The sequence below is a fragment of the Cicer arietinum genome, chromosome 1 (assembly GCF_000331145.2).
Source record: "Cicer arietinum cultivar CDC Frontier isolate Library 1 chromosome 1, Cicar.CDCFrontier_v2.0, whole genome shotgun sequence".
Taxonomy (NCBI): domain Eukaryota; kingdom Viridiplantae; phylum Streptophyta; class Magnoliopsida; order Fabales; family Fabaceae; genus Cicer; species Cicer arietinum.
In genome coordinates, this window is record NC_021160.2 from 586,245 (window position 1) to 605,163 (window position 18,919).

At 32.5% G+C, this 18,919-nt stretch overlaps 4 protein-coding genes across 4 annotated transcripts in view; 3 read left to right on the forward strand and 1 right to left on the reverse strand.

The window, feature by feature from the left end:
• LOC101489003 (cell division control protein 48 homolog C-like) lies at positions 1–6,343 on the forward strand. The gene is made up of 10 exons (XM_004485439.4): positions 1–1,092; positions 1,587–2,161; positions 2,414–2,566; positions 4,376–4,492; positions 4,605–4,709; positions 5,081–5,146; positions 5,250–5,314; positions 5,391–5,592; positions 5,694–5,825; positions 5,927–6,343. Exons 1-10 carry the CDS (start codon positions 96–98, stop codon positions 5,972–5,974), a joined length of 2,460 nt encoding a protein of 819 aa, XP_004485496.1. The 5' UTR covers positions 1–95; the 3' UTR covers positions 5,975–6,343.
• Positions 6,344–7,080: 737 nt separating this feature from the next.
• Positions 7,081–8,680, forward strand: LOC101489769 (3-ketoacyl-CoA synthase 7). Its single transcript, XM_004485442.4, has one exon. It carries the CDS (start codon positions 7,182–7,184, stop codon positions 8,571–8,573), a length of 1,392 nt encoding a protein of 463 aa, XP_004485499.2. The 5' UTR covers positions 7,081–7,181; the 3' UTR covers positions 8,574–8,680.
• An 804-nt stretch (positions 8,681–9,484) lies between these two features.
• On the reverse strand, positions 9,485–15,065 carry LOC101499917 (pentatricopeptide repeat-containing protein At1g10910, chloroplastic). The gene is made up of 10 exons (XM_004486179.3): positions 14,825–15,065; positions 14,634–14,718; positions 14,014–14,277; positions 13,435–13,737; positions 12,369–12,473; positions 12,050–12,149; positions 11,172–11,491; positions 10,493–10,669; positions 10,278–10,406; positions 9,485–9,953 (listed from the first exon to the last, which is right to left on the reverse strand). The coding sequence occupies exons 1-10, from the start codon at positions 15,049–15,051 to the stop codon at positions 9,735–9,737; spliced, it is 1,929 nt and encodes a 642-aa protein (XP_004486236.1). The 5' UTR covers positions 15,052–15,065; the 3' UTR covers positions 9,485–9,734.
• Positions 15,066–18,600: 3,535 nt separating this feature from the next.
• LOC101490088 (RNA demethylase ALKBH9B-like) overlaps positions 18,601–18,919 on the forward strand; it is a 2,968-nt gene continuing 2,649 nt past the window's right edge. Inside the window, exon 1 of the mRNA XM_004485443.4 lies at positions 18,601–18,888. Within this exon, the coding sequence (XP_004485500.1) occupies positions 18,777–18,888 (112 nt within the window). The 5' untranslated portion in view covers positions 18,601–18,776. The remainder of the gene's footprint in view (positions 18,889–18,919) is intronic.

Sequence of the window (18,919 nt, forward strand, 5' to 3'; positions counted from 1 at the left end):
GGTCTTAGTAGAATGGGAGGCTCAAACCCTAGTAATAATAATATAAACACTTAAAAACATAATAATAAAAATCTCTCACTTAAGTGCGAGTGTTTATGAGATTGAATAACATGGGAAGAAGAAACGGTGGTGGCGGAGGCGGAGGCGGCGGCGGCGGAGGAGGAAGGTCTCTCCAATTTGCTCTCCGCCGTCGAGTGGAACACTGCAAATCAAAATACACAACAGCCGAAGAAATCGTGGATCATCTTCGCTCAAATTACCCTGATTACCAACGAACTAAGTACCAAACACTCATTCGATTTGTTCACGATGCTCTTCAATTTTCCAACAACACTCCCACACGGAACAATAATCAAAACAACAACAATGACAACGAAAACGACGACGACGAAGAAATTCGAACATCTTCTCGAAAGAGACGCAAAGATACCATTGATGAAGCTGAAGATAGATTGCGAAAGATGGAAGAACGTCACATCAAAACAAGGATGAGCACGCAGGTTCCATCAACCTCCTCCGATTCTACTTCCGGCAACAGTGACGATGATGACGACGAAGACGGAGCAGTTTCGACCTCGGAGGACGCAATTTACGGTGAGAAAGTTGAACCTGCTTTTGATTTGATGAAAGACATGCTGAGAAATTCATACACAGGAACCAAATCAGTTCCTATGGTAGAAGAAAATAACGTTGAATTGGATATGGGAAATACCAGTAAAGCCACTATTGCTGTTAATATGGATGGCGGTGAAGCTAAGTCGGTCACAAAAGGTGAAAAATTGAAGGGTTCGGCTTCTAACAATGGCGGCGGCGGCGGCGGCGGTGGTGGTGATGATGGGGTGAAAGAAAAAGAAGGGCCTAGGTTTAAGGATTTGGGTGGGATGAAGAATATTTTAGAGGAATTGATGATGGATATTGTGTCATTGTGTAATCCTCAATTGCCTAGACATTTAGGAGTGAGACCAGTGACTGGAATTTTGTTGCATGGACCACCTGGTTGTGGAAAGACTAGACTTGCTCATGCTATTGCTAATGAAACTGGTCTTCCTTTCCATCATATTTCAGCTACTGAGGTGGTTTCTGGAGTCTCAGGTATTGATTCAAGAATCCAAATTTAACTTGTAGCTCGTTCACTTTTGTATTTTTACTCTTATGATTAGTTAGGATTGGCTTTTAGTTTATGCCATTTTTGTTACTATTAGGCTTAGTTTGGATTAGCTTTTAGTTTTTGCAAGCTTTTCAATTAAAATAAGTGTATGATTCTTTGCTTATGAAAGTCCTGACTCTCTGTCCCTAAATATAGGACCCTGTTGACCAAATCAAGGGAACTAAGAAAGTCGGTAGTAGTATTATATAAGTCAGTCTTAATAGATAAGTTCAATGATAGTTTCTGAATCAATTGAGTTATATTATATGTGAAGTTATTGTTTAAGACTTAGTTATTGCAAGATTCTTTTAACCTTTCTCTTCTATAAGTAATTGTGAAGAAATTTATTCAAGTTAGGGACTGCCATTGCTTCCACTAAAACTATTGGATGATTCAGAACTTCTTTTTTGAATAGTTGTGCTGTGTCTTTCTTAATTAGGTGCATCTGAAGAATATATTAGAGATCTTTTCAGTAAAGCAAAAAGGACTGCTCCGTCAATTGTCTTTATTGATGAGATTGATGCAATTGCTTCAAAAAGAGAGAATTTACAGCGTGAGATGGAGAAACGAATTGTCACCCAGTTAATGACTTCCATGGACGAGCCAGAGAGTTCTGATGAATCTCATGGCTATGTTCTTGTAATTGGAGCCACAAATAGGCCTGATTCGCTTGACCCTGCTCTTAGACGGCCTGGTCGGTTTGATCGTGAGTTTTTTGTTGGTGTTCCTGATGAATCTGCCAGGGAGGAGATCCTTTCTGTGCTTACTCGCAATCTTAAACTTGACGGTTCGTTTGATCTGCACAAAATAGCTAGGTCTACACCAGGATTTGTTGGTGCTGATTTGGCAGCTCTGGCTAACAAAGCTGGTAATCTGGCAATGAAGAGGATAATTGATGAAAGGAAACGTGAATTATCTCAAGATCTCACAAGTGAGAATACTAAAAGCTGGTGGAGGGAACCTTGGTTGCCTGAAGAAATAAATAAGCTTGCTATCAAAATGTCTGATTTCGAGGTGCTTTACACTTGCTTACGTAGTCTTATTATTATTGTTGTTGTTATCCCCCTGTAGTCTGTTTGTAAGATTTGTATTACTATCCTTTGTTTAGGAGGATAATCTTATCCTCTACTTTTTATCGTCTCCAATACAAATTCTCTCTATAAAAGAATAAAAATGCTGTTATCAGTCTCATATTTGTCTTAGATTTTCCTTGAATATTTATATGAATAAATGATGACAATCATATTTATTTGGGAACTTATACAGGAGGCAGCCAAAATGGTGCAACCTTCAGCAAGAAGAGAAGGGTTCTCGTCCATTCCTAATGTTAAATGGGAAGATGTCGGTGGACTTGATTCCTTAAGGCGTGAGTTTGATCGCTACATTGTAAGGCCTATAAAACATCCTGAGTGTTATGAGGTAATTTTTAATACTACACTTTTTAGTACACTTTCTAGTCATTAAAATCAACTTGTGGATCTAGGCAGTTTAGAAAAAAAAATCATCAAGTCAAACTGACTTAGATATCTTTGTGATTGCCTCCCATTATATAGCCAAATCATTCGGTTGAGTTTTTCTCTTTGTTAATTAAATAGAATGATGTAGCTGTAAATAAAAAGTTATTGAATGAACTTAGGGGTTTGCATGTTTTGGATTTATGTAATTCCAAACCATAGGAAAGATCCCAAACCAACAGGTGAGAGTTAAATGTGAGAAAGAAATTCTGTGGGACCCAACACAGTTAGAACTTAGAAGAGAGACAATTTATTATGGTGAGGCAGCAGTAGTGCGTACAGGTTTTAGAGGAAACGACATAGCTGAGGTATGGAATCAGTATAGTGTTGTTGAGGATTATAGCCAAGGCTTGGGACTGGAAACAAGTTTTCCTTTCATCAAGGGGTGGTAATCCTTCGGATGCTAGACCTTCTGGTCATCTCTGTCTTGATGTAAATTGCGATCACCCAATTTCAGCTATAGTAATTGGTGACTGAGTTTTACTTTTTATTTGTTTTCTCTTTACTATTTCATTCATTTTGGATATAATTGTTCTGAAGTGAGTCAGGGAAGGAATTAATCGATGATCCAAAATATTTTATTCATATTAAAGTTTTTTTTTCTTAACCTAATATTTACTGATTATTTAAATTTGCCAGCGAAACTAGTTTAGGGTTGTCAATTGTGGAAAATAGCGGTTTGTTCAAATAACGCTATGCAACAGTTTTATAGTGTTGTTATAGCCTCTATTTGACGACATTTTGTACTAAATAGTGTATTGCGGAACATTAGTGGTTTGTTTTAATTCCAGTACGCCATAATGCAGCTATAGCCTCTATTTTAGCAACACTGTTGTTAAAACTTGAGTGAAGAATGTCTTTATCCATTACATTAATGAGCTCATATTTGTCATGTTAGGAGTATCTAGCAATTACACGAGTTCCCTTTTCTGTTCATTGTTTTCACAAATCTCTTATCAATAATTTGGTTGATATGTTCTCCTATGTTGTCAATTGCGGCGCTATTGCAGAATTGCGTTGCGGCGGTGGTCATCTCCGCAGCGCCCCTCACCGTGAAACCGCCGTCACCCGTTGGGGCAATTGCGGCCGCAAATAGCGCTCAAACGCGCTGACGCGTTGCGCCTGACCCGGGTCCATGACCCGCTACTCTGTTTTTTTAGTGTTTGTTGAATTTTTTTAATTTCATTAAGGGTATTTGAGTCTTTTTGCACTCAAAACCCTATTATTTTATTATTTATTGACCTTTCTCCTCCTTCACATTATTATTTTAAATCCCAAAAATAACTGCTGTGACCGTTCCTCTGTTTTCTTCTTCGTTAATATACCTCTATTTTCTTCTTTGTTCATATACTTCTATTTTTTGCCATTTTGGTTATGAAATATGAAGCACTATGATTACCCTTTTATTTTTGTGTACTTTATTTTTGCTATTTTTTAGTATTTTGTCTATTGTTTGTAATTTATGTTTAGTCTATATATTGCTTTTGGTCTTCACAATAGCGCTCATCCCGCTATCCCATTTTTGGGGTTGGGCGCTCCGCGCCGCTATCCGTGACTGACAACATAGATGTTCTCCAATTATCTTACTAAACTTTATGTTCTAATCTTAAAAATTGATCAATTGATTTTGTCTTCACTATTTTATGAAAAATTAGGGTAAGTTGTATATCACAAGATTATCGCTCATCAGTGTTATTGGATTTAACCATTTCAGAACATTGGGATGAATCTTGAGTCTGGATTTTTGCTTTATGGACCTCCAGGTTGTGGTAAAACACTGATTGCCAAGGCAGTTGCCAATGAGGCGGGAGCTAATTTCATTCATATTAAGGTCTGTCTAAATATTCCATCCTTTTGTTATTAGTTTTGGTATACACTAAATGTTCTTCTGTTTGGAAAATAGCACTTTTTGGATATTTGAATCGTTTTTGTTGACTTTTTAGGGACCTGAGCTTCTAAATAAATATGTTGGGGAAAGCGAGCTTGCAGTGCGAACATTGTTTAGTCGTGCAAGGACTTGTGCACCATGTGTACTTTTTTTTGATGAGGTTTGTAGTTCTCTTTTCCTATGAATGTTGGTTAATTTTAATATTCAATATAAACATAGTCATTTGATTTCAAACTTGTGTATTATAACTTGAACCTATTGTCTAGAATGTTGAATATTTGAATGAACTATCCCATACTACCATTACAGTGGTTTTTTGTGTTCCTGTGTTCACTGTTATGTCTCTCTTACCCTCTCCTGCATATGCAGCGACCATTGTGCATGTTTGGAAAAGTTATTTAGTAAACACATATTTCCTTTGTTTATAAAGGGGGCATATTCGAATGCTTAACAAACCAAATTTTGTAAAAAAAATTTGCCAGTATGCTCAGAATTTTCAATGGTGTGTAAGATTTAATTTGTCATTTTCAGGTTGATGCTTTGACTACTGAGCGTGGTAAAGAAGGTGGATGGGTTATTGAAAGACTGTTGAACCAGGTCAAACAATTATTAATTTTAGGAATGAAAGTAACACCATCATACTGACTTCTCACTCTTTATAACAAAATGAATAACATGAAGCAATTATATGAAATTGCAGTTGCTTATTGAGTTAGATGGTGCAGAGCAACGGAGGGGTGTTTTTGTGATTGGTGCAACAAATAGGTACCTTTGGTTCATCATCTCCAATTAGTCATTTGACTTCCACATCATGTTGTACTCACTTAGTCTCATTTTACAGGATGGAGGTGATGGACCGCGCTCTCTTACGGCCTGGTAGGTTTGGCAAACTGCTTTATGTTCCTCTTCCAAGCGCAGACAACCGTGTTTTGATATTGGAAGCTCTTGCAAGGAATAAACATATTGATTCCAGTGTGGATTTGAGTGTCATTGGAAGAATGGAGGCATGTGAAAACCTTAGTGGTGCTGATCTTGCAGAATTGGTATGTATCCACTTTTTTCTTTATATTTTTGGTTTTGTATCCACTATATAAGAAATATGGGAAGTAAATTTGGGGATTTGTTGATTTCCTTGTCTATTCAGATGAATGAAGCAGTAATGGCTGCTCTTGACGAGAAGTTGGACTCGACTGAGACAACCAACGATACATTGACCATTAGGGCAAGTCATTTTGAGGTAGCACTAAGTAAAGTCTCTCCCTCTGTGTCAGACAAGGTATGATTCATTCTGGGAAACTTCTTTACACGTGAAATCTGATATCTTATGTTGGATAAATTAGTTTTAGAAATTTATATTGGAAATTTTTCTTGGAGCAGCAAAGGAAGTACTATCAGCTTTTGTCAGAGAAAAATAAAGCAGCATGAGCTGCGTGGGTAGCATTATTATTGAATTTTTTTGGGAGCAGCGAAGACGGTACTATCAGCATTTGTTAAAGAGCCTTAAAGCAGCATGAGCGGCACGGGTGGCATGACAATAACTTCTTTTGTTTCTTTGCAGTAGGTGATTATTATCATATGAGGAAAAGGTGAAGGAAACCATTTTTGTTAGAGCAAAGTGAAGTAGATTTGTATTTTTGCTTATTTATGATAGTTACATTTTTGCTGCAATCAAGATTCAATTTTTGTCGAGTGGTTGTAATTTATGATTCATTTATTCCTTTCACATTGCATGGAATTTGTTGCACACAATGCTAGAATATCAATAAGAGAAATGTTGAGTTTGAATTTGCATCATTTTACTATGTTCCGTTGCTTTACTTTTCAGATCATGTTTGTATGTATATATATAAATAGACAAGTTGTACATCAATGATGCATCCATGACACGACGGTGGCTGCTACTCATGTCAACCATGATGCCTTCAGGACTTTTGCCCAAAAGGAATGCCACTGGTGTCTCTGAAATACCATGAATCAAACATCTGGAGAGTTAAAATGGCAATGCTTAACTGTACAACTTGTATTATTTGGAATGAGAAAAATAAAAGCAAAATAAATAGAAAAAACACATTGGATGAGTTTTTTTCCTGCTTATTTAATTGGGTAAAATAATAATTTAACATAAAGACATTTCTCCTGTAGCATAAGATAATGCGTAATTTTTGCTACATTTTATGCCAAAGATAAACTTATAAATTGGATGTTTTGTGTCTCACTCATGTTCACTTCTTACCTTGGTCACATCTCTCCTTACTATACTTTAGATGACTTCTTTATAATGTAAACCAGTTTAAGATGCAAATTTCTCTTCATAAAACCCAAAGTTGTTCATATGGTTATTTCACACTAACTTTGTGATGACGTCCTAAAAAACACAAACCTCATGATTGGTTGCATTTTCCAAAATGATGCATTTATTTAGGGGGGAGAAAGGGGAACGGCAAAAAAGGCTAGTGTTTTGCTTTCAAAAGCAAATTTCATTTTAAGGTTTGCAAAATTTGTGTTACTTAAAGGGAATGACACACTGCATGAGAAAGGGAAATGACAGTTGCATATTAGAACTTCCTTCTACATAACACTAAAATGACATGGCTCTTTATATTAGAACTAATATGCTAAATCCAAAGTTCAAATGGTTCAGTTCAAGCTTATGATCATGAAAGCTCTTTTATCCAATTACTTGTCTTCCTTAGACCTGTCTATCATATCCAAAGGTTCCATCTCTGTGACACAATCAATTGCAGTGATAGCATTAATTCTCATATTACTATGCATTTCTTTCAGAAGATCCACTAGTGTCTACCTTATTGACTATGTTTGCTATGTACCTCCTGATAATTTCAGAGTCCCTCACTCCCATTTCATAGAACACTTTCAATTATACAACGGTGACAAAGAAGTCACAGACTTTAATACCAAAGTATTGGAGAAATCTGGTATTGGAGTTGACGCTTGCATGCCAGCTTCAGTTCACGAGCTCCCGCCCAAAACTTCTATGAAAAACGGACAAGAAGAAATTGAATTGGTTCTTTTCACAATCGTCGATGATCTTCTTTCCAAACACAATGTGCATCCTAAGAACATTGACATCCTCGTATCAAATTGTAGCCTTTTCTGTCCTACACCATGCATCACCTCGACTATCATTAACAAATTTGGATTTCGAAGCAATGTAAAGTGTTTCAGCCTAAGTGGAATGGGCTGCAGCGCTGGATTGTTGTCCGTAAGCTTGGTTAAAGATCTTCTAAAAATTCACAAAAATTCATTGGCTTTAGTTCTAAGCATGGAAGCTGTAGCACCTAATGGATACACTGGTAATACAAAATCCAAGCTTATCGCGAATGCTTTGTTTCGAATGGGAGGAGCAGCCATTTTACTATCCAACAAAAATCAAGACAAGGGCATAGCCAAGTACAAGCTTCAACATCTTGTGAGAACACATGTGGGATCAAAAGACAAAGCTTATCAGTCTGTTTATCAAGAACCTGATGAAAATGGGATAGTTGGTGTTTCGCTTTCGCGATCGCTGTTAAATGTAGCTGGTTCAGCTTTGAGAACCAATATAATAAACTTAGGCCCTCTTGTCTTGCCATATTCCGAGCAACTGCGATACGGGTGGTCGATGATTCGCAGGAAAATCTTGGCAGTGGAGAATAAGGAAATGTATGTGCCAAATTTCAAGAAGGCTTTTGAGCATTTCTGTATACATGCAGGTGGTAAGACAGTAATAGATGGCATAGTGGAAAATCTGAAGCTGCAGAGGGAAGATGGAGAGGCTTCAAGAATGGCATTATATAGATTTGGCAATACTTCATCTTCTTCTCTGTGGTATGAACTATGCTATTTGGAAGCAAAAGGGAGAGTAAAGAAAGGACATAAAGTTTGGCAAATTGCATTTGGAAGTGGATTCAAGTGTAACAGTGCAGTGTGGAAGTGTCTTTCTGATATTGATCCAAATGTAAGGAATGCATGGTCAGATAGAATCCATTTGTATCCAGTTGAGATGCCTGTGTTTGACTGTTGAAGTTATTGTAGGTTCATGATGTATTAGCAGGTCAACAGTTCAAGGTGCATGAATATCACTTGTTTTTATTGTTTTTCTAGTTACTAACTCCTTGTATCAATGTGGTAGATGATATATATATATATATATATATATATATATATATATATATATTAAAAATAAGGTGATAACTTTCTTTTATTTGATACGATATCTAACTTTTCAATTACTTGATGTCGCATCATTCTTTAATATATATATATATATATATATAGAGTTAATTTTACATGATGGATATCCAATATCCACATTTCTCGAATTTTCTTAAAAATAATTTTAACTTTATGTCTACTTAACTCATATGATTTTAATGTATCAATTCTATTTATACATGTTTAAATTGTATGTTGAAGAATAAAAAACGAATCTTATTAATGAATTAGAAAATACAAGTGTCTAATGTCTTAAAAATTAAAAGTATTTAATATTTTCCTGTTTAAATAACTAATTGAGAGTGATAAACGTTTTTATCACTTAAATCCACCTTTAAAACACATGGACAAGATTCATGTTGACATCGATTTTAAAAATAGAGAATATAAATTTAACAAACTTATTCTTCAATTTCTCACTCAACTAAGATAAAAATTAGGCACTTCATGATTTATATTTTCTTATTTATCTTATTGTCTTGCTAGCATAATCAGCCTTTGCTATAACTGCTTTTTCTAACACGATTAACAGCAGGCATTGCACATTAATAAGCTATGCTAAGGAGAATGACTACAACCACCCATTATTAATGCATATATTAATCATCCCTTATATCTTTTGTTTAGTCCATTTCTTGTCGCAGTGTACACCTAAATTCCAATATAACCATTTTATGTGAGGTTTCGCTTTGCAAACCAAGACAGGTTATTGACCAGAACTCAAAAAAAATAATGATTTATTTGAAATGATATACATTTACATCTGTTTATATACACTCGGAAGATCAGCACCATTAGAAATTAGGTGTACAAGGGTTATCGACCACAACTTCAATAAAATATAAGAGGAAAAATGAGTGAGGCAATGTATGGTGCTTGGTACTAGAGATCTTAGGAGCCAATAAGACCATCTTATATCAGTACAAACTAAGGCTAGCATTATATGATCAATTGCAAAATTTTGCATGCTTTATCTAGTGAGATTTTTCGGCTTTAAACTAACTCGTTGCTTGGACAAAACCTCAGCAATGAGCTGACGACCAAATAAGTGTGAATTCTTGAGGATCAGGTTCCTTGTTGATGGATCAACCACATAACCTTGACCTGGCATCCATTGTAGTAAGTGTAGAAGCAAGTCTTTCTTTTCAGGCTGACCTAAATAGCGTGTTACAGCCATCTCAAATAAATCCTGCAACCAGGGGGAATATAGTTAATTTTGGAGTAAACAATTGAAATTTGAAACAATATAATTCGTCATTCCTAGCTCCAATATGAAAGTATTTTTATTCAAATTGAATCCATTTAATTAAAGATTGACAATAGGAATTTCAAACTGTAATAAAATAATGAAGTTTAATAGTATTAGGTTTTTGCATTGCAATGACACGATATTTGGTTTTATACGTTAGTGCGGATGTGGTTATTTTTAAAAAGAAAATAAAGACATGAATTAATTGTCATTCTAATAACAGTGTTCAACTTGCAATACTTATACTACCAAGATTATCATCACCTGGTCAATCTTGTAGCCACAATTATGGAGTGTCTTCATAACATCATTGATCAAGTTGATGTTACCTAACTTCATAAATGCACTTGCAAATTTTTTGGTGGTGTGGCCAGAAATAAATGTTGCATTATCCTGAATATGATAAGATTCATCAGATGAACCACAATGCTACAGAGAGAAAAAAATACTTAATAGACTTTTAAAACCTGCTGGAATACCTTGAATACTACATATGCATCTTTCAAAAGCTTTCCTGCTAGGAGAATGTGCAGAATCTTTTCATGAAGTGTCTTTCTTATTGTCCTCTTGCTATATTTCAACATATTGTAAACAGAAAATGCCTCTGAATAAGCATTTGCCTGACCAAGGTGGTATATTAAAGAAGAACAGAGCTCCTACAAAGAGAGGAACATATTAGAACTTTTATTTGGTAAAGATGGAAAACAATCACAGCAACCTTTATTAAATGTAGCATTCTTGGGTTCTTTTAAACAAGTACGTCCAACTTCAAATTTAGAATTTTTTTGGGTCTCCCTATCATTCTTTTAATGGTTTTTTTTCGGGAAGGTAACCTTTAAACTCAAGATTCTATACGGTTCATTTACAAGAAAATCAATAACAGTATCTTAGTTGAGGAAAGGAAAATAAAAGAACGAAAAATACCAATATCAAATAATAGGCAGCAAACAGCAGGATCTACAATTGTAATAAGTACAAGCATACACAAGGATCTATATTATGAAAACGTGAAAATCCTGGACAAGGATGCAAACAGATATTGGCATATGTGATGGATCATAGATTAAAAGGAAATATTACAGCCAGATAGTGAAGAAGGTAAGTTCAATCATTACAAGGACTTCATACTAACATCGGTACGTTAATAAAACAATGTACCTCTACTGGTTGATAGCCTTTACTATGCATGTCCTCCATGGTTTGATAAGCTAACAGATACATGTTTTGCCTACAGAAGTATTTAATAAGAATATTGAAGGTATTGTAATCAGGACTTATCGCCAATTCATCCATCTTTCTTAGAGTTTCCATTACACTTTCCATTTCACCTGCTCTGCAGAAAGCACAGAGCATTGAATTCATTATTACTACATCATATTTGTTAAATGTAGTTTGAAAATTCTTGGCCAACTGCTTTGCCTCTTCAAAAAGCTTGGCTCGGCAAAATGCTGATATCATGATACTGTGAGCATAGCCATCTGCATGTGGGAATTAAATTTGAAAATTACTACCATGTTAAAGGTCACAATCATGGAGAGTTACTAGAAATAGAGCTCAATTTGAAGTTATTATAATATATCTATCATCAGCTCCAAGAATAGATTCCTGCAGAAATTCAAATAAAAACAAATAATAGTAGCAGAAGGATAACACGTGAACATATTTGAAGAACTCTTATTGATCTCCACTACATATGAAGCTATTAAAGACAACTCTTATAAAAGCTTAAGCTGATAAGAGGATGCCCAATAATGACTATATGTCTCTAACAGCTAGCTGGCCCCCTCGCACACACAACCAATAAAAGCTGAAGAATAGAGGATTTTTCATTTTCATTGCATCACAGTGAAAAATATGAATAGATAACCTGAAACAAATATGTTTGGCAGATGAAAATAAACACTACGTGCTATTTTGGTTACTTAAAATAGAATGCCTAGTCAATTAATCCCTTCAGAATCACAAAGTATTTTTATTTTTATTTCTGCATGCAAAATGCTCTATTTCATTGAAGGAAACTACAAATGAGAACTTACCAGACCTGACATGTTTTTTCATCATTTCATCAAAAACTATTTTAGCTTCATGCACTTGCCCTGCCTTAGCTAGGCCATCCATCAATACGCAGTACGGCATCTGCATACAGATCCAAATTCCAAAGTATTCAAATAAGACAGTAAAAAAGAGAAGACATAGAAAAGGTTAAAAGAAGGATAATATTATATATAATTTATGATATGAAATACATTTTAGGCATCAAAATAGTATGGATAATGCTATGAAATGATTTAATAAGGTTTCAGATGCAGAAAAACTAAAAACATATTCCTTGATCAATTCAAAAGTTACTATTACCTCATCTTCAGCATAGCTCAAAGATTCCAGTTTGGTTAATAATTCTCTTGACTTCTCCAGCAAACCTCCTCTAACATATACCTTCAGCAAGGTTGTCAAAATGACCTGCAATTATTTATATATATATCAGCTTGAGCCAAATTTAGTGAAGGTCTTCCCTTCTCTTCAATTAAGTATTAAAAATTAACACATAGGAAAGACAAAAAAATGCATTTCAATGAGAAAAACAAAAAGGCATGAAATTGGCATAAAACTTTTTGTCAATGTAAGTGATTATGAACCAAATACATTTCATGCTATAAATGTCAATAGGTTCTATTTGCATATATCAAACTAGTGTCATGACATAGAATAGTAGAAGTAGATGCTATTTTATTTAGACATGGTGAATATTTCTATGGAAAAGCTCATAAGCTATGAATCAGTACTTCTTTGGACTACTGAGATGTGATCCTTAAGCTCTAGGTACAAAGCACGTGTTTTTTTCTTCAATTCTTTTTAATCTGATTTTAAATTATAAACCTTGCTTAAGGACTACTATTTGATTTGTTACTCACATGCTGAGAACACTCCTTTTCAAAACCATAAATTTCATTCTTTTAGCAACCAAATAAACTTCGGTGATATATGGTATTTTAAAATTTAAACAAGCCTCCAAATCATCTAATATCCATCACTATCTCTTTGACACAAGTAAACCCACAGATAATGAAATTCCTAATAGAATTACTGTCCATTGCCATTTTTTTTTAGAGAAATTAATATAGACAGGAAAGAAATAAGTGCATCTAAGGTGAGGTTAAAATATCCTACACTATATCAACTTAAATAACAGTGAACATTCAACTCCCCTATGCAACATTATAAAAATAATTGAACTTTCAAAACTTTGTTAGTGAATAAACATACTTGAACATGCTAAACATAATTGAATAGCTATTCCCTGGCATCCAAAGGTTTTAAGCAAAATAACCAACTCTAACATTCTGTGATGTAAAGCCACATGTGTGATATACTGCTTGTCACAATTTTTCATCTTAAATTTTGTAAGACAAGGAAAACAAACCTTGTTTGGTACTAACCCTTCAGATTTCATATCCTGAATCAGCGAATCAGCTTTTTTGAAGTTTCCAGAAGCTGAATAAGCATTGAGCAAAGAGCTATAGTGATAAACATTTGGAGAGTGGCCTTCATTCTTCATCCCGTTAAAATAGTGTTCAGCTTCTTCCCATTTACCATTTGAAGCACACACTGCCAGAATTGCCCCATAAATTACATTGTCCATTCGCAGTTTATTGTCTTGCAATTCCTGAATCAGCTGTAGAGCCTTAGAATATCCATCTTTTACTTTAACGCAACCTGCAATAAGCTGAGGATGAGAACAACAAAAATTAGACCGCAAGAAATAATTGAATCCTAAAGTCGGCTTGGTATATATTTAGTTGTTTGTGCATACCAAAAAAATAACAAGTCAATGGTTTACATAAAAAAAAATGAGGCAGAGAATATTAAAGGAACCAGAGAACCATAACTGAAATTTATAAGCAAAAAAACACTATAGAGTAGACTATACCCTAAAAATACGTTTTGGCGTTTATGGAGAATAAAAAAATACAGAAAAACAATGAAGGAAAGAATTACATACCATGCTATAGGTAACAAGATCAGGAACTAGACCATCTTGTTTCATCTGGTGAAAGAGTTTAATGGCGGTATCAAACTTGCCTTTCTTAATTAAACAGCTGAGAACAGAATTACAAACATATACATTGTCCTTAGCCGATTCATCTTGAATGTTGTTATACAATTTTAGAACCGTGGAAGCATCAAGTTTATTGGCCATGAACTTTATATAATTGGAATAAGAATATACATCAAGCTTCTTGTTCTCTTGCATCCATAAAAATAGCTGCACCAAATGCAATAGTATGAACGCATGAATGATAAAAAAACTTGTTTGGATTGGCTTATTTGAACTTATCTTAGCATAAGAACTTGTGAAATTGTTAAAGAGAGTTTATGGAAATAACTTATTTCCATAAATTATTTTCAGCTTGTTTATAAGTTATTTTCAACTTATTTCCATAAATTCTCCATGATAGCTTATAAAAATAGCTTGTAGTTTGACTTGATATTTTGCTATAGAAAAGCTTATATAAGTACTTATGTTATAACCGCTTATCCTATAAACACTTCATTAAGTTGCTTATCCAAACATGTTAGTATCTAGAGAAAAAATAAAGCAAAGGAATGAAGCAAAATCACCTGAGAGATATGGTTAAATTTGTTTGAATTACCAAAGTGGTGCAAAGTGGAATTGAGCTCTTTCACTGTCAACGTTTTTCCTACCCTGATTATTAGATAATTAATTAATTAGTTAGTTAATTATAATAATGAATATAAATTGTGAAGAAGAGTAATGTTGGAAGGAGGAAGATGAAGAAGAGTAAAAGTACTTTGAAAGAACAGAGTTCAAATCGGAAGCGCGGTGAAGTTGTAGCTTGGCAGATTTTCTTGCGGAGAAGGGTTTCGAATTTACAAATTTGATGGATTTTTTTGTTTGAGAAGGTGAAGGTGGTGTTGGTGTTGGTGGTTCTGTTATTGATGCAGACGCTGAAATTGATGAATGCCGAAATGCCATACTAAATGCAACCGCTGTTATCTCCATTTTCTTTTTCTTCATTCGCAGTTCGTTCAATCTTTGTATTAATCTATTTGGATTGGGCTTTCATGTTCATGGCCCACTCTTTCTTTTATATAAGGCCTCAACTATGTGTGTTACTACATGCACCACTCTTTTATCTACCCGCACACTACCACTTTTATTTTCATTTTCTAAATTATATACTAGTAAAGAGGATTCATAATAGAGAGCCTCAATTTGGGTTTTTAAGTGTATTTTTGTAAATAATTATTGTTTATTGATAATTTTTAATGCTCGTATTAAATAGAAGATCAAATTTTTTCAACTCAACATCTCAAAAAAATTTATTATATAAGTCTTGTTAATAACTCTGTATCATTATATTTCAATAATAATTCATATAAAAATCGTGAGTCAGCAGCATGGTGTTGGAAGAGTTGGAAATATGATTTTTAAAGTCATTTATTTGATAAATAAAAAATTTAAATTTTTTATTGGCGATCCGAAGATTAATCTCATTACGAGTTCCATCAATCTAAGTCGTGAAAATACTTTAGAATGTATTAGTGAATATAAAAGATATTAATTATGATGAGTTAAAAGAATGAAAGAAAAAAAAAGATGAATCCTCTATAAAGAAAAATAGTTTTGTTTTTCATAAAAAGATAAATATAATTAAAATTTTAATATTAAAAGATGTGAATCTCTCTTAGAGAATATTCCTTTTAAAATAAAATATAAACGAAATTAATATTTAAAAAGTTAATATAATCTAATTAAAAATTAAAATCGATTAAATTTTTTAATTATATTTCATTAAAGAGTGGTGCTTGTTATTATTGCAAGCATTACTTCGTTTTTCTCCTAATTAGAATATAGTTATTTAATATCAATGTTATAATGTTATACTTCTATATGGTATTAACTCTACTTTCCCCAAATTCTAGTCCATTCCTATTTCTATGTCAACTCTTCACACTTGTCATTCACTAAAAGAGTAAAGATGACAAAGTGGGTCAAATCACTTTAAATGGAGGGTTTGCCTTACAGAAAAAAATGAAATAAATTGAAAAATGACGTCTATACATTTAAGAAAGAAAAACTAAAAAAAAAACATATAAAGCTCATATAAATTGTTGTCTTACATTATTTGGGGAGATAGATGGGAACTATAGACACACAAAAAAAGAATAGATATTTGAGCTATAAAGTGACCAAAGTGTTTTTTGCTTTTTAAAGGTTTGAGTTGACAAACAAACTATCTATTCCTCTTTTAACATCATTTACTAACTATCAGCATACTAAATTTATAAATTAAAAAATTCGCTTTGCATTACTATTTGTTATAATCTATTAAAATAGAGTCACAAATTTATGAGAGATCTTTTATTTTTATTTATACTATATACTTTAATATTTATCAACTCATAAAATAGGATTGAATAGAAGGTATCAATTTAAGTTATTGAATATGTTTTGCAAATAATCAATGAGTAGATTTCTTCAACTCACCACTTCTTAAATGACTAACTTCTAACAATTGACTTTTAATAATTTTAGTGTTTACTTGAAACTTTTTATGTCTTAAATATTTACAAATGATTCTTATCTATAATTTGTTGTAACTCTTTCTTGAGGTTTTTTTACCATGACAAATATTTATTCGGAAATTTCATTTGACATTCTAATTATTTAGATGAAACAATAGTTAAAGTAAATGAAATTGTCTTCCATCTAAAATATCATAACTATATAATTTGATAACATTTTTATTGAATTTTCATTTGATTTGTCTTCCATCTAAAATATCATAATTATATAATTTGATAACTATTCTTTAAAATTGAAGATGTTCAAAAGTACATAAATTTATAAAACATAATGTTTCAATGCTAATATAAATCATATAAAATGAATAAGGTATAATTATATAATTGGACAACTTTAACAATAAATAAAAATGTATAATTATTATCATTGGAATTAACACTTTAATAAAAACAAAAAACTTGAATGATCCAATTCCATACATTAAAAAAATTAAAAACAATGTTACATTGCATATCTATAGTTACAAAATCTTATAAATAGTCTCATATGTCAATATATTTTGCATGAATTATATTAATTAACAAGATTTTACTTTTTTCTTTGTAATAAAACAAACTCAACATAAAATATATTTACCTTTTTACACATAAATACTTGAGTATATATTTTTTTTTTTATCTTAGAATAGATAATAAATTACATCATAATTACCTCACACAACTATGAATATCAATATCAATATTTTTCAATTACCTCACACAACTATGAATATAAATTTCAACTAAATAATATCGATATTCTTCAATTTAATTAGAATTTTAAGACAATTATATTATACACTAAAATAATAATTACATTACTTTTAATTACATATTGTAAATTTATATTCACTAATGAATTAAAGTGAACACCACGGATTAGCATCCATCCACTACGAATAATAGTGGATATTTACTTTACTTTTTTTAACAAAAGGGTCTAAACCAAAGAGGGAAAAAAACTTCAAAGCAAACTAAGTTGAAAGTAACAACTCCCAATGAATTAACAAGTAACAATTGTTCCAAAGGTGAAGATAATAAATAAACTATCACCACAATTTAATAGCAAATAATGATTTCATATTCTACCACTAAAATACCCTTTTTGTAGATTTTGGATCTTTAGAAGTTGAACCAATTCCACACATACTTCCACTCTTGATCATGCTTGAGGAACTACTACTATTCCTATGAATAGAAACTTTCTACATTGCATCACAACTTTTAAGAAAACCAATATTTGACTTCTTCATTATGTTACTCTTAAAAAATTGACACATTGTATCCAACTCCATTATTATCTTCCCAAAATCTTGATCGTTTTCTTGAAGGTGGAACGTTGGTGCATATCTTTACTTGCCTACTCTGCTTTCTTTTATCTTCTTTCTTACCAATTTTGTTTAACTTATCTTTAATGAATTGATATTAATGAAAACTCATTAATGATAAACATGACATGGAATCTAAGATAATATATATAGTCATAGATGGTTACCAATAATTTTTATTCGCCTTCGTAGATTTAGTTTTTAGGTTCTGTTTTTAAACAAACATAAAAAGAATTTTGCCCTTTAATGATCGTAATAAAGATTTGATTTTTTTTTTATGTGTCAAAAGAAATTGATTTGATCTTTTTCATCTAAAAGAAAAAGAAAAAAGAAAATAAATAAAGATTTGTTTCTTAACGGCTAGTGATACTTGATTACCTTTCTTTTGCCTCAAGTCAAGGATGTAAAAATATTAATGACCAAATATTCTCTCTCTTTTAAAATAAAAATATCTTTATTTTGAGTCAAAAATAAAAATATCTTATTTTATTTTATTAATAATTTTTCAGTCATTAGAAAAACGATAAATTTGAAATCTTTTTTATTGGTACAAAAAAATCTTTTTTTATGAAAGAAAATCTTTTTTTTAATGTCTACTAAAAGATATAGAAAAACAGACCAAGATATCATAGAAAGATTGTGTTTTTAAGAAACTAAACAGAACATGAAAGTTGCAAACTTTTTTCTCTCTCCGTAGACTTGACTTGACTTGGTAATCAAGAAAATAAATATTACGACTACTATTTAATAAACACCCAAATCCTTTAATCACAAACACAAACACAAACACACTGATCCAAAAACAATTGTGAAAGAAGCTATCTTTCTCACACTTATCTTCAACAATATGGAGTTTCTGAGTTCATTGAAGAAAGAAGACATTTTAGAGGTTCTCTCTCATGGCTTTTGTGACAACTGTGAGGATCTTATCCATCATAGAATTCGACTCTTTCATAAAAGTATGTAACTTCATTTTTTTTTACACTCTTT

Excerpts from the sequence above, each read along its gene's own strand:
- LOC101489003 (XM_004485439.4), top strand. The coding sequence starts at position 96 with ATGAGATTGAATAACATGGGAAGAAGAAACGGTGGTGGCGGAGGCGGA. Across the intron at positions 5,593-5,693 it reads GTGCTGATCTTGCAGAATTG|ATGAATGAAGCAGTAATGGC; the intron begins GTATGTATCCAC and ends TTGTCTATTCAG. Across the intron at positions 5,826-5,926 it reads CTCCCTCTGTGTCAGACAAG|CAAAGGAAGTACTATCAGCT; the intron begins GTATGATTCATT and ends TTCTTGGAGCAG.
- LOC101499917 (XM_004486179.3), bottom strand. The coding sequence starts at position 15,051 with ATGAAGAAAAAGAAAATGGAGATAACAGCGGTTGCATTTAGTATGGCA. Across the intron at positions 13,738-14,013 it reads ATCTTGTTACCTATAGCATG|CTTATTGCAGGTTGCGTTAA; the intron begins GTATGTAATTCT and ends TCTCATCCTCAG. Across the intron at positions 11,492-12,049 it reads GAAAAAACATGTCAGGTCTG|ATGGCTATGCTCACAGTATC; the intron begins GTAAGTTCTCAT and ends TCCCACATGCAG.
- LOC101489769 (XM_004485442.4), top strand. The coding sequence starts at position 7,182 with ATGGTTCAGTTCAAGCTTATGATCATGAAAGCTCTTTTATCCAATTAC.